Source organism: Urocampus carinirostris, chromosome 1 (genome assembly GCF_059441175.1).
Source record: "Urocampus carinirostris isolate Australia breed hairy pipefish chromosome 1, RoL_Ucar_1.0, whole genome shotgun sequence".
Classification (NCBI taxonomy): domain Eukaryota; kingdom Metazoa; phylum Chordata; class Actinopteri; order Syngnathiformes; family Syngnathidae; genus Urocampus; species Urocampus carinirostris.
In genome coordinates, this window is record NC_142349.1 from 24,808,238 (window position 1) to 24,826,056 (window position 17,819).

General features: G+C 38.5%; 2 protein-coding genes across 2 annotated transcripts in view; one reads left to right on the forward strand and one right to left on the reverse strand.

Annotated features, from left to right (window-relative positions):
* Positions 1–2,126, forward strand: part of svilc (supervillin c) — a 32,316-nt gene extending 30,190 nt beyond the window's left edge. Inside the window, exons 29-32 of the mRNA XM_088331641.1 lie at positions 22–147; positions 213–325; positions 1,055–1,186; positions 1,958–2,126. Of these exons, the coding sequence (XP_088187767.1) occupies positions 22–147; positions 213–325; positions 1,055–1,186; positions 1,958–1,996 (410 nt within the window). The 3' untranslated portion in view covers positions 1,997–2,126. The remainder of the gene's footprint in view (positions 1–21; positions 148–212; positions 326–1,054; positions 1,187–1,957) is intronic.
* A 108-nt stretch (positions 2,127–2,234) lies between these two features.
* On the reverse strand, positions 2,235–7,895 carry tmem98 (transmembrane protein 98). The gene is made up of 7 exons (XM_088331626.1): positions 7,755–7,895; positions 6,504–6,690; positions 6,258–6,389; positions 6,146–6,179; positions 5,971–6,086; positions 5,841–5,900; positions 2,235–4,557 (listed from the first exon to the last, which is right to left on the reverse strand). Exons 2-7 carry the CDS (start codon positions 6,632–6,634, stop codon positions 4,353–4,355), a joined length of 678 nt encoding a protein of 225 aa, XP_088187752.1. The 5' UTR covers positions 6,635–6,690; positions 7,755–7,895; the 3' UTR covers positions 2,235–4,352.
* Between the last annotated feature and the right edge of the window lie 9,924 nt (positions 7,896–17,819).

A 17,819-nucleotide genomic window follows, 5' to 3' on the forward strand; every position in this document is an offset into this window, starting at 1 on the left:
TGCCACCGCTGCCTTCCTCAGTCTTGTTCCTACTGGACAACCGCTTTGAAGTGTACCTGTGGCAGCGCAGCCTGGCAGATGAAGAAGCAGATTACTGGCTCAGCAAGAAGAGGTGCGCCATGGAAACGGTGCTGCAATACTGCCAAGGTACAACAATCTCAAATGAGGGCAACTGAGGTAAAACTGAATGTCCCCCTCTCTCTCTGTCTCAGAGGTCAACCCAAGACGCCCGCCACACGCCTACTACATCTTGGAGGGCTCTGAGCCTTTGACCTTTACCAACGTGTTCCCTCGCTGGGAGAGGAAGCAGGCAGCCCTTGCACAGGTTTGTCTTTACAATCCTAATGGCAACGTTAACATGTAGCTCACGGAGGACATGCGCGCAGGGAGATGAAGTCAAATGTTCAATCACCTCCATAGCACCAAATGACTTATTGATTGATTTTAACTCTTCATCTTTTTGCACAAGCGCTGGCCAGATTTGTCAAATCAGTGGCTACTCGGAGGTCAAGGTTTCTATGCTAGGATTGGAATTGTATGCAATTTTCGAACATAATATATTTAGACGGGCAGCACGGCGGCGCAATGGTTAGCGCGTGTGCGGCACAGTTCTGAGGTCGTGGGAACCTCCTGCGTGGGTTCAAATCCAGCTCCCGGCCTTACTGTGCGGAGTTTGTATGTTTTCCCCGTGCTTGCGTGGGTTTCCTCCGGGCACTCCGGTTTCCTCCCGCATTCCAAAGACATGCTTTTTTGGTGAATTGGCCGGTCCAAATTGTCCCTAGGTGTGACTGAGCGAGTGAGTTGTCTGTCCCCGTGTGCCCTGCGATTGGCTGGCAACCAGTTCAGGGTGTCCCCTGCCCACTGCCCGATGATTGCTGGGATGGGCTCTAGCACCCCCGTGATCCTACTGAGGATAAGCGGTGCAGCTGATGAGATGAGATATATTTAGACGTTTAAAAATGCTTATATAGAATCTAGATATTTGAAATTTTTACTTTTATATTGTGGAATTTTACAGTTGCTGTGTCATTAATATGAGGTTTTGGGTGCCCAGACGCAGGGCAAACTAACCTTGGTGCAGGACGCGCTGGCACAGCTTACCAGGGAAAGATCCACATCAAAACAAAGCCCATTACCTGACAGGGTGGACGCACGAGTTCCAGTAGACCACCTGTCAGACTTCCAGGTAGATCCAGGAGGAAACATCTCAGGCAGCAATGTTAAATTCATTCATCCATCTATTGATTTTGCTAGGGGCTTATATTCACTGGGTTAGTAAAACAAAATTTTCTTAGATTAATTTCCTAATCTCTCACACTGGCTGTTTCTAAATACACAGGCAATGTTTAATCATAAAACAAGAGGCATCAAATGCAATAGCTGATTTCTCCCCCTTATAATATACCATTAAAATTCCTGGCAAGATGCGGTGATTACTTTGACAAACACCCAAATTGATAATTTTCAATACAGAGACAAATAAAGAAATGCTGCTAATTTATTCACATAGGTAAACTTCTTACTTAAGGTATCTTTTTCCAGTCTGCACACATTCTGTCAACACTGAATAAATGTACACGAGTCAGAGAGTTCTAGCTGAAATTGTCTTTTGTGTAATCACAAAATCATCATCCTTGCTATTTATCCAAAAGGTATTTAATATAATCTGACCAATTGACATTATAAAGATAGACACTATAAATGTAAACATACAATTAACTTATGGTCTACTAATGCCAAAAGTTTGTGCCAGAGCATTTATTTTGCATTTGTGAAGGCTCAGTATCCTGATCGTGGCACCTGAATGTGTTTTGGAATAAGATCGGACAGGCTTTCTACAAAATAACCAATATGAGTCAGGAGAGCATAGTACTGTATATGAGAACTTACCTAAATGGTTCAAATTCTAAAAACTTACCTAAAAATACAACTTACTTTTCTCTGTGATACCTTTTAGACTCCTTTGGGGTTGAAGCAAGAAGACACAAGCTGCTAAGATGACTTGAAACAAGACCGAAAGACTCGTTTGCCAAATGGACAATGGACCTGGTATAATCAACCAAGCTTAGTTCTACTTTATTTATGTATTTTTCAGCAACACAGTAAATAACCATTTCATCTGAACAAATCAGATAAAATACACAACAAGAGTATTTATATATATATATATATATATATATATATATATATATATATATATATATATATATATATATATATATATATATATATATATATATATATATATATGTAGTGCTTTAAAAAGATCATCTAATAAACAATAGAAAGGACATGCAGCACAACTATTGTTAGACTTGATTGTCACAAACAACACAGCGCTGCCGTTAGTGGGCAGCCATTTCAGGTCTGAGTCAATTGTTCTCCAAATTCTTGCAAGGGACGTGATGCTTATATACACGAGTCCATGGAAGGTGCATTGCAACCTTTTGGTCAGCACCTCAGCTTTACAGTTTGAAAGTTTTTGGGGGCAACTCTTTATCTCTTGAGCTTCTCCCCAAGTCTAAGAACACGTGTTGTTGTTTTTGCCGAAGACTCTAAATTATCCATTTAATCACACCAAGTGATTGGGAAATTACTAAAGCTGAAGGACTCATGCTGACTACAAAACAATTGTGTGTTCTAATAGTTTTGTCCGTATTCTTATGAATATAATGTATTTTTGGTTTGTTGAATTGTCTTTTTGATCCTCACAAAATGTCTATTTTGGCTAACGTTTTGTGGGCAAGTATTTTCATAGCATGGATTGGTTAACTAATCCTCTGCTTGAGAGAGTGGATTTCAGACCACCATTGTGAGAGAAGTCCTTCATGGATTGGGGATTTTGATTTTGTTTGGTGAGAAAGTAAACAAAACGATCAATACTCATTGACTTGCTTTGAGTCATCAATTCACAGCTTCTGCTTTGTGCTGCTTTTGATGTCTGAAGTGTGCTTGGGGTGGCAGTCAAACATCAACGCGCGGCCTTGGTCAGCCTCAATGAATTTCAAAGTAGGTTTTAAAAAGTAATGTTACAAGAAGGGTTTATTTATATTATATAAAACGCAAACCTGAACACCTAGCTATTGCTAAAACTAAATCTAAGCCCTGATTTTAAATGAGCTCCTTGTCTCAAATTCATTTCAAGCAGGATTAAAGTTTCAAAAGAGGAGTCTGTTTAGTGGTATGAAGTGTTCTTTCATTATATGCAGCATTTTAAATGAGTTTTGCATAGCAGTGGTCCCCAACCTTTTCTGTAAGATGGGCTGGTTTAATATCTGACGATATACTCGTGGCCCTGCCCAATAATAACATTAGTAATAATAGAATAATAAAAAGCCTAAATCCACTGCGTAATCAGTTGACTGCGAGAGATGTAGATGACATAGGAAAAGGCTTTCAATTTTATCTCATCACACCATGTTGGTTTAAGATCAGGTAATAGTGTAATTGTAATCCTGTGCAGTCCTTTGAGACATTTTTGTGATTAAGGGCTATATAAATAAATGTGACTTGACTATTTTTACTCACAGTGCTGGAGATGCATGTTAGGGAATAAAGGAAACAGAAATGAAAGATATACAGTAAATAAACACAAAGAAAGCACAACAAGTGAAACAACTCTTTGGTGTATCTGATTGAATAGGACTTTGAAGGACATTAAATAAATACCTTGTACATTTTATTTGGGTATTGTGTTCTTGGTTTTCGTTATCAATAAAGGATTTTTTTAATGGCCCAATGTGAAAAAATGTCTAAATATGAGATAAAATCCAATGCCTTCTCCTGTTTCATCGACAGCACTAGTGGTCTAGTAGTTAGGATTTCTCCTCTCACCACTGCGACCTGGGTTCGATTCCCGTTGCTTACAATGTTGTGCAATTGCGGTCAGCGATATTATTCGACTGAGCAATCATTGCTCATATACAATAATATATTACTGTAAATTATGTCATGTAAAGCGCACCCAAACTTTGAGTGACTTTGTAGGTAAAAAAAAAACATTTTATATACTGTATAAGCAAAAAATAAGGCAAGGTTTTTTTCCCCCCTAAGATAAGGCAACTTTTATTATTTATTTCTTTGTGTGGCTTGGTGCCGGTCCACAGCCTGGTGGTTGTTAACCACTGCAGCATAGGGTTTGAAGCATAAACTGGGGCTTTGATTTAGTGTTTCAAGAAATGTACTAAGGGTTTCAAAACATAATTACATTTTCAAATTAGGTTTTTGGATATATCTAATTGGCACTGGATAGCAGGGTGTCAAACCAGGGTTAAGACATGAAGTGATTTGTTAAGTTTGAATAATTATTTATAGCCGTGTGCAGTGTTCAAAGTCCACATTCTGGCCTGGATCTAGATGGCGTGCTCCCTCTGTCCCTCGGCAGCACCGAGAGCAGTACGCTCCGGTTCGGAGGCCATTGCCGCCTCCCTGAGCACCACCATATGGTCCTCGGCTGCATGCAGCGATTGGTCGATCCAGTCCAGGCTGCCTGACATATGACAAGCGTTGCGTGTGACCAGCACCAAGTGGCTAACCGACAAAAGGAGAGCTGTGGCCCTGCAATGTCAGGAAAATGTCAAAAAGGGAGGAGAGCATGGGGTTAGTTCAAAGCTACTATAACTTTTCTTTATACAAAACAACAATAAGCAAAATACAACAAATACTTGTATATTTGTATAAGTCCAAATGTTTTAAAACACAAGCGGATAGAAAAAAAATCCATGCATACAACAGCACTCCTGTGACTTGAAGTGTAAATTCTATGATTGATGCTAGCAAAATTGAAAGCTGCAAGACTCACTGCAAGAAGTAAACTTTAAATACAATACGTCAAACAATGCAGTTTTAAAATGTTTTTAATCCTCCACAAGGAAGCTAGCTACCAGTAACCGGTGCCATCAACTACCAGAAAATATACTTAAAGAGGCACAGTGTAATATTTGACTACGAGATGTGGCTGTATTGTGTAGTGCTTCCAAAAATGGTAGAAGCAAAACATATTGCGGAGATTGAATTTACCTTACCGCAAGATTTTTAATTCTCAGTTTTTATTTAGGGGGGTTCCTGTAGCACAATCAGAATCGTGTCAGCTCTCTTTAGGTGAGGCTCATCGGGTTATGTAAAATAAATACAAATGTTTTTTATTTACGAGTATTTTATGTATTTTGGATATTATTCAAATCATTGTTCTATTTTTTTAATGAATTAGGGTTTGGTGTTTCTTACCACTAGGAGACGCTAATTAGTACACAATGCCCCTTTAAATAATTTACTGCAATCATTAAATGTGACCTGCTCTGCCGAAACGAGTCACAAGTCATAATGTTCCTTTTTTAGCTATAGGCCGATAAGGAGAAAACGAGGAAAATCATGAAAAGAAAAATCACATTTTTCATTTTTTGCCATTTTGAAAGATATGACATTCAAAAACACTTGCCCTGAGTTTCATAATCCACATAAATAGGGAAAGTAACAAAAACAGCTATTTTAGTTCAAAATCTCTTTTTTAAAAACGGTTTATTTAAATAAATATGTGCTAAAATGTATTTCAGAGTGGTCTATTTCTTTTTTTATTGGTGTACAAATCCCTTTGTTAAAATTAAACTTGACTGTAAATAATTTGAATGACATCACACCCAAAAAAACCCTCCAAAAATTATTAAAGTAATTTTTTGATCAGAAAAACCTGGATGGAAAACCGTAATTCAAATGGCCATATCTTAGAAATAGATCTTCATAAAAATTTGACTATTTTAAATATCATGCCTTATACTTTCCTTTGATACCAAAAAACTAAATATTAAAAAACAAAAACAAAAGAAAAAAAATCATTTCATCACCTTGCATCCAGCAGGATAGGGTCTAAAGGCGGGTACATGGAGCGCACCACGTCGTCCACCCTGTTGAAAATTAAAACAAATCCGTTCGCAAGCATGCTAGCAACATGGTTAAGAGCGGACCAAGCGTCACCTGGGGCTGATGCGCTTCGCCACAGTGATGATGTCACTCAGGCTGGCGGGCGCTTTGACCTTAGCCCCCGATCCCATCGTCAAGGCGACCAATTTTTCCGTCAAAGTGTGGCAGATCTGTAAAACCAAAAGAATTACGTATCTCTCAATTGCTAAAGAAAATCATCTTTCATTACCTTCAGGATAGCGATGCAATGAGAGACCAATCCCCTGGAAAAATTAACATTAAGTGATCAGTTTGAGGAAAGCGGAGATCACCGCCGATTGACGCTGATCCTAATCACATACGAGGCGTCCTCGATCCAGTCCTCGTTCTCCAGGATTGCCTCAATGTGCGGGTTGGTGATGACTACATCATCCAGCTCCAACTCAGATAGTTCACTCTGAGTCTCCATGGCACCTATCAGGTCCACTGTGGGCCTGACATAACAGAAAGTGCATGTAAATCATATGGTTGCCACCGGGGGGACAAATAGATGAGTTCCAAATGAGAAGAAAAGACATCATGGCATTTTGAATAATTCAGATGCCCACTTGGAATCAAAGTGGTTCAGCAGGTGGTGAGGGTGACAGTAGCGATGACGGCAAACCACCACCAGAGCGGCCAAGGACGCCAAGAAAATGGTGGCCAGGATCCCAATAGCCACAATCACCACCGTCTCCATAGCGAAGAACGAGCCGACGACTGCCCCAAGAGTGGAGATTAAGGACAGGAGTTCATCTGCGGAAGTATGTGGAATTTTAAAAACGATTTCTGCTCGCCAGTGTTTTTCAACCAGCGCGCGGGGCACACCTTGTCTAGTTTGCCGCAAGAAATTTCCCGATTTTATCTTTCCATAAAAAAGCATGCCATTGTTCATAATATTTCCTTCTATTCCAGTGGTCAGCCAAAAACTTTAACATTCATCTTTTTGCTCATTTTAAGTATTATTTTTATACTATTATTTTTTAGAAAAAGAAAATAAATATGTTGTAAAACTTATAAAAGAGATAGATATAGTAAAATCCCAAATTACTGTAAATTTTTTAACCAAAATAAATGCCCTGTATTACCTACAGATAAACGGTGACCAGAAACAATGATAAAAATGTTACACTGTCAATTTAGGCGGCATGATCATTTAAACTTTAAAAATAAAATAAAAACTGAATTCATATCTTAACATTTTCGACAGAGTGTGTGCCTCAAGATTTTTTTCGTCTAAAAAAGTGTGCCTCGGCTCAAAAAAGGGTTGAGAAACACTGCTGCACGCAAACCGCACTAAGTAAACCATTCCCTATTCTAGTGTTATCGTCCCACATTTTCTTTGAGGTGGTAAACACTAGATTTAATGTCTTCCTACTCAACTTCTATCATGGGTTGTCCTCTTTTCCACGCCAACATTTTGTCACAAAGTGGCGTATTAAACAAAACATCTCGTTACCATGCTTTTAATCACAATTGCAAAACCGCGCACTGGGACCAAACTCTGGCTGAGGAATGCTGTAATTCTTTAATCTGATTATTTTGGGTGGCATGGGTCGTATGGAGCTTTCTCCGGACAAAACTGAACAATATTACTCATAAAACTTTATAAATAATATGATAAAATGTTTAAAGCATTGTTTACGTAGAAAATATTATTGAGCACCACTACAGTTATAACTCCAAATGCATTTCTCCAATTGGGTGTGTACATTTCCAAAAAACAGACAAAGAACATCAACAAAAAGTGCAAACGAAGATGTCCAAAATGTACTCACATATAGCTGTTTTCCTAAAAAAACAAAAAACATTTGACTTACCTTAAACCGTTGGCCAATGAAAACGAAAAGAGACAAAAGAAGTTCCAACTCCAGCAGCAGGACGAAGGCGGAGACGTCGCGGACATCTCCAGGCAACTTGGACACGTGAACGCGCCTCAGTCAAGTCGGCTCATGAAAACCGCGCGTGGCCGCTTAGAAAGGACTTCGTTTTTAGTAGGGTGTTCGTTGAACGCAAGAGGGCGCTCGGAGACAACTAGTACTAATAACTCAGAGCTAACAGCCAACTTTGATTCCTATATAGTTGAAAATTAAATCGATAATTATACGAACAATAAAAACATTGTGTATATGATGCATCTTAAAGTAGCAACATCGGAATAGAAGTATGTTTTATATCAGGGGTGAACAAATATTCGAAGTGGCAGCCCCCCAAAATGGCCAAGGCCAAGTCCTATCCAATTGTTTTATTTATGAATTAATATACATGCAGAAATTTTACACACACACACACATATATATATATATATATATATATATATATCTCATCTCATCTCATCTCATCAGCTGCACCGCTTATCCTCAGTAGGGTCGCGGGGGTGCTGGAGCCCATCCCAGCAATCATCGGGCAGTGGGCAGGGGACACCCTGGACTGGTTGCCAGCCAATCGCAGGGCATATATATATATATATATATATATATATATATATATATATATATATATATATATATATATATATATATATATTTATATATATATATATATATATATATATATATATATATATATATATATATATATATATATATGTGTGTGTGTGTGTATTTATTTATTTATTTATTTTATTTTAAATATTAACTTCATCATTTAAAAAAAGAGGTCCTCGTTTTAAGCACTAAATCTTATATTTAGTTGAGTAGTAGTAGTTGATGTAGTGGTATTTTATTGTGTGTGTGCTTTCGTAGTATTTCTGCACTCCCATTTTTGTAATATTTTTGCAGTATTAAGTAGTATCATTGTGGTTTTGTTTTTTATTTTCTGTAGTATTTCAGCATTAGTATTTTTGGAGAATTTCCATAGCAGAAATGTTATAGTATATCTTTAGTTTTTGGAGTATTACTGTAGTTGTATGTTTGTAGTATTTCTTTCATAATATTTCAGAGTATTTTTGCATCACAGTATTATTGCAGTGCTATTTTGCAGTCATTCTGTAGAAGTATTTTTTAACTCTATTTTTAGTTGTATTTTTGTAGTACTGTATTATCACTCTAGTGTTATGTAGTATTCCCATCGTAGTATTTTTGTAATTTTTCTTTAATATATTTGCAATATTACTGTCGTTGTATTTTTGTAGTTTCTTTTGTAATACAGTATTCCTGTAGTAGTATTTTTGTATTATAGTGTTATTGTAGTATTATTATTAGTAGTAGTTTGGTCGTATTTTATAGCAATTGTTTTATTTTTAGAATGAAAACAAAAAGACAAATAATGTCACTTTTTGAAGCACTAATTTTTGACCTATAGTTTTGTCGTAATTTTGTGGTATTTTTGTAGTATTTCTGTAGTAGTGTTTTTGTTGTAGACACACATAGGGATAATGGGGACAACATCGGCATCAACATTTTTTTTTATTAGCAGTGAATGATTTATTATAGGGGCAGCACGGCGGCGCAGTGGTTAGCGCTTGTGCGGCACAGTTCATGTCATGGGAACCTGTCGTGGGTTCAAATCCAGCTCCAGACTTTCTGTGCGGAGTTTGTATGTTCTCCCCGTGCTTGCGTGGGTTTCCTCCGGGCACTCCGGTTTCCTCCCACATTCCAAAGACATGCATTTCAGGTGAATTGGCCGGTCCAAATTGTCCCTAGGTGTGAATGAGCGAATGAGTTGTCTGTCCCTGTGTGCCCTGCGATTGGCTGGCAACCAGTTCAGGGTGTCCCCTGCCCACTGCCCGATGATTGCTGGGATGGGCTCCAGCCCCCCGCGACCCTACTGAGGATAAGCGGTACGGCTAATGAGACGAGATGAGATGAGATTTATTATAATACAAATTGTCAAAATATAATGACAATAACGATAATTTCTTCCCTAAGCTTGAACCCTAAAAAATTGAACCCACATGTGACCCTAGAACCCCTAAAAAGGCTTGAACCCACATGTAGGCCGCGAGCTGCAGTTGGCCCACTATTTTATATCGTAAACAGCAACCAAGACACATAAATCAAAACAATGAGGTTAATCACCTTTCGTTAAAGTGTTTATGTACCTTTCTGTTAAGAAAATGTGTGAAGTCTGTGGCTGGTTATTTGGTTTGGTTTGGTTGGTTGGTTGGTTGGTTGGTTGGTTGGTTGGATCCCTTAACCACTAGGGTTGTCGGGGCACCATTTCCTGTGGTGTCTCTCAGTCAAGTAAATCCTGGTGGTTCCCATCCCTCGCCTTTTTTAAGATAGTAACCTTGGTATTAATGATGAGAATGCCGGTCACATTCAATTTTTTTTAATCAACGTATTAATCGTTCAATTTGTCTGTCATATTGATACCCAATTCTTTAGTTCTAATATGAAATCAAAATAGTTGAGACTCTTTGTGATTCAGGGCTGTACAATTAAACATGACTTGACTTTTGCATAATGGAACTGCTTTAATACAGACATTGCTGCAAGATGTAAGAAAAGGGCCTCTGCGATTGGACCCACTTTGCCCCGTGCAAATACAGTCATGTGGCATTCACCTAGTTCAGGGGTAGGGAACCTATGGCTCGGGAGCCATATATGGCTATTTTCATGAGTACATATGGCTCCGAAATAAAATGTAACTATTGCACTTCTCTCTGTGGCGTTCCAAAGTCAAGTGATTTCATCCCGATTTTGTTCCAAATAAAGCCGAAGCAACTTAATGCAGAAGTTCGATAAAAAACCATTTAAACTGATAAATAAAAACGCTGGCAAACGACTTTGATTGGGTGAACAATACAGGTCGGCGGATCCCTGCACACAGCACAAGGCACTTCCTTCTCTCTCTCTCTCTCCCGCTCAGTGCAGTCTACACCGAAAGTGAATATGACGATATGCTTATCATTTGTAGTAATTTGTGACATTTTTACAAAAGAACTTTGCATTCACATTGTTTTGAAACCGTTATTAAGGACAAATTTCATGGAAAAAATGGCCTCAACACTCTTAACTGAAGGTGGAAGACAAATTGTAAATGGCATATTTACATTGATTTGGGACACAGGATTTGGCATTATTATCATTTGGTACATTTGATTAAATCATTAAATGACACACAGCGAAATAAAATGTGCTGAAGAATTAGCTTTTGTCTAGAGAGCGTGTTTGTCAGTTTTTTCCATTTTGTCTGAAAATATATGATGTGGCTCTCTCAATTTCTTTTGAAAACATTTTTTGCTTTTATGGCTCTTTGGGTCAAAAAGCTTCCTGACCCCTGACCTAGTTAATGATCCACACCCACTCTACCAACATGCAGGTAATTCCACCAGTACCCCTAGAAGTCTGGTAACCTCGGTGTGTTGTGCAAGTGTGTTGAGCACCAGTGTGTGTTTGTTTTGTAGTCCAACAATAATATCCATCAATACTTCCAGTCTTTTCATCAGGTGGAGAGTTTCTTAGCAAGCTGTGGTGTAATGCCACTGAGAGTGGAAAAGCTCATCAAACGTTAGCACTGGCTTCAGAGAGGAGAGAGAGAAAGCAGGATGGAGACGAAGAGGCCAGTGAGATGTAATTGAACTATTTGCTGGGCTGTCAGTCCGACATCAAAGAACAACTGGTCTTTGGTCTTACTGATGGTTTCAATTTAAATTAGGGGTTCAAGCCACGGTGAGAGTTTCGAAATAAATTATCAAGGCAGTGTGTTTTTTTTTTCTCTACGTGTTTATTCTGCTGCATGGGTGATTACACGAAGGGAGAATCAAAATGTTGTGAAATATAATTTCGGTCGGTAGACCTCTTTGTGTGTCTTTGTCTCCATGTCATGCCCCAATTGCTCTGTCTCTATCCTATTCTCCAATTTTTCTCTCTCTCTCTTTCCCCCTCTCTTTCTCTTGCTTTCGCTCTCTTTCTACCTCTCTAATTCTCAATTGTTTTCCCTCTTTCTCTCATTCTCAATTGTTCTCTGTCCCTCTCTCTTTCTCTAATTCTCAATTATACTCTGTCATCTTCATTGCTCTCGGGCTCTCTCTTTTCTCTCTCTCTCTCACACTTTCTCTCATTCTCAATTGATTTTCTCTCTCCTTCTCTCCCACCTTTCTCTCATTCTCAATTATTCTCTCTCTGTGTCATCTCAATTTATATCTCTTTCTACCTCTCTTTTTCTCAATTGTTCTCTCTTTCTCTCTCTCTCTTTCTCTCTTTCTCAATTGTTCTCTCTTTCTCTCTCTCACTTTCTCATATTCCTCAATTGTTCTCTCTCTCTCCCTTACTGTCTCTCATTGTCAATTATTCTCTGTCCCTCTCTCTTTCTCTAATTCTCAATTATACTCTGTCATCTTCATTGCTCTCCCGCTCTCTCTTTTCTCTCTCTCTCTCACACTTTCTCTCATTCTCAATTGATTTTCTCTCTCCTTCTCTCCCACCTTTCTCTCATTCTCAATTATTCTCTCTCTGTGTCATCTCAATTTATATCTCTTTCTACCTCTCTTTTTCTCAATTGTTCTCTCTTTCTCTCTCTCTCTTTTTCTCAATTGTTCTCTCTTTCTCTCTCTCTCTTTCTCTCTTTCTCAATTGTTCTCTCTTTCTCTCTCTCACTTTCTCATATTCCTCAATTGTTCTCTCTCTCTCCCTTACTGTCTCTCATTGTCAATTATTCTCTTTCTCTCCTGATCTCATTCTTATTTGTTCTCTCTCTCTAGCTCATTGTCAAGTGCTCTCTCTCTCTCTCTCTCTCTCTCTCTCTCTCTCTCTCTCTCTCTCTCTCTCTCTCTCTCTCTCTCTCTCTCTCTCCCTTGCTCTCACTGTCTCTCATTGTCAATTATTCTGTCTTTCTCTTTTTCTCATTCTCATGTTCTCTCTCTCTCTTTCATTCTCTCCCCTCTCATTCCTTCTATAAATGGCAATTAATAATAACACACTGAGTTGCAAGCAAATTATTGATGGGGGACACTTTCATCCTGAAAGTTACACAGCTTCAAGTTCACTATTATATTCGATGAGAAATACATTCCCTTTTTTAAATGGTTCAGTTCCAGGGTTGAAGAATGGTGAAAACCCGTTTGGTAGCAAAAGGGCTCCATTCAATATTTCTACTGTGGCATTTGCCCCATTATGCTTTCCGGAAAGACTCAGATCCTTTTATATCGGGGACAGATAAGCTAAAGACAATACTGACCTCCTGTGACTTTCTTAAGCAATTAGTGTAAGTAGAGGCTTTACATTTTATTGACAAGTTAAGTAAACAGGCAATTTAGAGCAGTGGTGTACAAACTACAACATCTGGATGATCATTGATTTTCTAGTGGCCTGAGGCAAAAATGTAAAACACACGTTGACATAGCTTACTGTGAGTGATGACACATTGTTTACCTCGTGTGATGCATCATGTAACGGTATAGTGTGGAACAATTAGACATATCTAGTAGTGAACTACTTACTCCCGGAGTCTCATGAGAATGGGCACTTCTCAAATTCTTCCCCAAAGTTCCCCCCTTTACTCCACTGTGCTATCATTTTCTACCAACAAAATTAAAAGGCAGTAAATGTCCAAAGCAAGGAAAGACGACAGCGTGTACTGGATAAAATACGCCCTGTAAAGACTCCATGCTGATATCAAAGAAGGATTCCAAAACGTGAAAAGGCTTGAGAATGGTATGGAAAACAGAAAAATAAAGACTGAAAGGATCCCAAAATTTGAATGGAGACATTCCTTTAACATATGCTAAAAAGGAGTTGAAATATATTCATAACAAAACAACAGTAATCGAGAAAGATGTAATGGGACTTGTAAATTTTTTTGGAGAAAATCAAAGAGGAATCTAAGCCACATAGACAGATCATCAAAGAAAATCAACACACATGTAAGGAAGAGTATGTTGGACTAGGTGCCACTAGGCTATGCCTTCCCAAGATACACCACAGGAAATGGTCCCACTACAACCCCAGTAGTTAAGGGATCCAAGTGACCACCCAACCGACCCAACCGACCCGAAGTCAAGTCAAGTCAAGTCAAGTCAAGTCATTTTTATTTGTATAGCCCTTAATCACTCAAAGGGCTGCACAGACCACAGTTGATTGTAAACCACAGACTATTATGACACCATCCCCTGATCTGAAACCTTTATGAGGGCAAATAGTACACAGATATTGTCAACATAAAATATAGGTTATTTATATGCTATAGAATAGTAGTGTGTTTTAAGCTTAGATTTAAACAGTTCCACTGAGGTTGCAGATCGAATCTCAGGGGGAAGAGAATTCCACAGCACAGGGGCCCGAATGGAGAACGCTCTCGAACCTGCGGATCTCTTCTTGGCTCTTGGGATCACTAGTAGTAGTATACAACCAACAGAACCTTAAAATCACATCTTAAGCTAACAGGGAGCCAAACCAAACCAACTATAATAAAATCCTACAACACAAAGTAGATGACTTAAGCAATGAGCTCGAGTAAATGATTTAATAATTCCAGGAGTAAAAAATCAAGTCGAGTTTGTGTACAAACAATAATCACTACATTCCAAACCAAAGCAAAAACCCAGACAGTGGCTCAACAGGTGATTTCTAAACTCTGAGATTCAAAAATAAGGAGGAAGAAGACCCCCGTCATTTTTTGCAAAGCACAAAAATAAAGGGTCAGAAAGTTTGAATTAATTTGAAAAATCTCTCTGACAGAAATGCTGAAATTGGTCAAAATGATTGTCAAAGGACTTAAAAAAACCCAGATTGGTAAACACTAAACGAATGTCCATTTGAAAATCGAAAGGACGTCTCCCAGATCAAATGAAACACAGCCAGTCAATAGGATTGAAGACGAGGACAAATTTGTAAACAACTGAACACAGATTTTGTATTTCTTTTGCTCTTTTAACATAATTTTCATGTTTGAAGATGTAACATAATACATTGATTGTCCCAAAAAATGTATGCTGGTTGATTCCTTTTTCAAACATTTTGAAAAACATGGATTTGATGAAGAAATCTAGTTGATATTAATCAGTCACAAATAAATGATATCAACATAAATCTATTCAACCTTTTGCATAAATGCTCTCATAAATGCTTTGAATCACAGTTTTTTTATCAAGATTTTTTTATTATTGTCCTCGATGTAAAATTGAACAGCTGAACATTTATATTAAACACGATAGACAACATTTTAAGGATATATAAAATGGGTCCTCACAAAGATGACGCTTGGCAATGCTAACACCAATTACCAAGTTCTAAGAAATATTTAAGCATGTCAGTGATAGTTAGCAGCCTAGCGATCTGAGCTGTAACTAGGGGTTTGACATCAGGGTTTTGAATCAGTGTTTAAGACAAGTTTAGGGTTGGATATTCATTTCAAGACAAGGTAAAGGTTTTAAACAGCATTTTTTTTTTTACCTTACTTCTTTTTACTTTTTTTTTTTTTTGGGAAAAAATTGTGAAGAATATCTCTGAGGTATGAATCCTGAATTGCTCCGGTTGAAGCTATATTTTTCTAACAACTGTTTTCCTCGACACACAGGGATTGAAGTGAGTGCAAATAGGATTAGTGTTCTCTCTCTTCTTTATCTCCCCATCGTTCGACTTGCCTCTCCTCGGATTCTCATCTAATCTCTGAGCGTGCGTGCGTGATATCGACAAATCTGACTCCCGTGAAGAAAGTCGTAGTGCTCGCGCTTTTCTCACACCGCTCGTCCAACCGCAGAAATTTACCGAGTTCATCTCTTGGCCGTCTGCTCCTCTCATGTAAACTCTCAATTTCCCTGCAACCTTGTTAGCTTTTGAAAACAGAATCCCAATTTGTTGACCAGCTGACTTCCCATCAAATGCTTGTAATTGTCAAGTCCATTGTTGTTTTAAATTGTCATATTTTATCTGTGAGGACTCAATCAAGGGTGATTTTGGCGGACGCGCTGCGACGAGAGCGTCAATGCGGCCTGCCCAAGAGGGGGACAGAATACATTGTATGGATCCTTCACCGCGTGATACAAAGAAAAAGGGACAGAAAACAATGACGGGTGGATTATTAAAAAAAAAAAAAAAAAACAATATTATGATTGAGATTTTAGACACGACCTGAATTTCGGTTCAAGCTCAGTCTTGGGCTTAAAATCTTACCTCTTGTCTGAGACAAACACAATGTAGGACTTCAGGCTACTTTGTGATATGGCAAAAATAAAGACAGATGAACTGTAGATCTTTATGAGAATGAGGAATGCTAGGTAGTATCTGCAAGTATAATCCATTTTTAACAGCCATTATAGAGTTATCATTTGATTGACCATTATATATTTGAATTCAGTAAACATCGCCTTGTTAGAGAGTGGCGATATCCTTAATTGCATCAATTTTTACACTTGCTGATCCATCCATTATCTGCACCGCTTATCCTCAGTAGTGCCGCGGAGGTGCTGGAGCCCATCCCCGCTATCTTCGGGGAGTGGGCAGGGGACAGCCTGAACTGGTTGCCAGCCAGTCGCTGGGCACACAGAGACAGACATCTCACTCACCTATTCACACTTAGGGACAATTTGAACCAGCCAATTAACCTGACATTCATGTTTTTGGAATGTGGGAGTAAACCTGAGTGTCCGGAGGAAAGCCACACAAGCACGGTGAGAACAAGGTTCGATCTCGTGATCTCAGAACTATGCCGCATACGCGGTAACCACTGCGCCGCCGTGCTGCCTACCACTTGCTGATCTTTTTAATTCAATTCATAAGAATGGGTCAAATTTATGACATTTTTACATTTGATGGGGGCAGTGACAGTGGAGAAGCAGGCGAATGACTTTACTTGTATAGCTTCAATTTTTGCCCCCACTCTGGTCTGTTACACTCACTGACTTTGCGTAGGCCAAGTGAGGTGTGAAATCAGTAAAGAGTGAATCAATCATGGCCCAGTCACAGCTATAGAAGTGATTTGTAATCCTTGGGAAATTGCAGTTTAAGAAGTGTGAAGACAGTTTAGCTCACAGCAGCACTGTAAATTAGCATCCTTTAAACACGCAGCTCATAAATCATCCTGAGATGATTTCCCAGAAAACCTCAGGACAGTCAAAGAACGTTGTGCTGCTCAAGACTAATTGACGCTACCTCGTAATTACAACTGAAATTCTAAATGACTCAAAATACATGAATAATCAGGCTGGTGAAGAAAAATGTACATTAATGCCACCTTCGATGTAATGCATTTTAGGTTGTAGTGTCTGTTAGTGTCTTGGGGTAAAGATACTAAACGTACTCCTACGCCCATTCCTAGCATAGAGTGACACAGAGATCAAACAAAAACGGTGAACTGAAGCACTCAGGCTGAGCCCACGCTTTGTTTTCTGCGAACAGTGGGCACTTATGTGGACTACATCACCACACTGGCAAAGTTATAACTAATGACAAGCATGCTAATAAAAACACGGCATACATCACACATAAATAAGAAACAAATTCTGAGGAAAAGTGAAAAAAATGGAAAACTAATGTGAGATGAGTTTACGTGACACTAATCTTTAGAAAAAAATATAACTGTGATCAAAAAAGATGTCAAGATTCAATAAATCAACTATTATTTATTTTGGCTATTTTGGCCCTGGGCTGGTCCTACGGTCCCTAAAATAGAAGGGGTGGATTTCCCTTTAGCAACATCATCTTTTGGGCTGGTAGGATATTGTGTAATTGTTAGTTAGCATTGTGTGCTATATTCTCCATTGCATCTGCAGGCTATGTTGTGACTGTTAGGCAAACAATCAAATTGTGTGAATATATAATGTGTCTTGTTGCTGCGTTGAAGAATTACCAAGTGAAAGACACACACCTTGTATGTGATTCTACAGGGAATCTTCCCTTCCCAGCATTTGTGAAAATAATAACTGGCAGTAGGGAAAAATAAGCAACAGCAGATGATAAAAAAGTAATAACAGTATGCATTTTAATTACATGTCCAAATGATTA

Coding starts and splice junctions, on each gene's coding strand:
- tmem98 (XM_088331626.1), bottom strand. CDS start 6,634: ATGGAGACGGTGGTGATTGTGGCTATTGGGATCCTGGCCACCATTTTC. Junction 6,087..6,145: donor ATTGCATCGCTATCCTGAAG/GTAATGAAAGAT, acceptor TTGGTTTTACAG/ATCTGCCACACTTTGACGGA. Junction 5,901..5,970: donor GCGAAGCGCATCAGCCCCAG/GTGACGCTTGGT, acceptor AATTTTCAACAG/GGTGGACGACGTGGTGCGCT.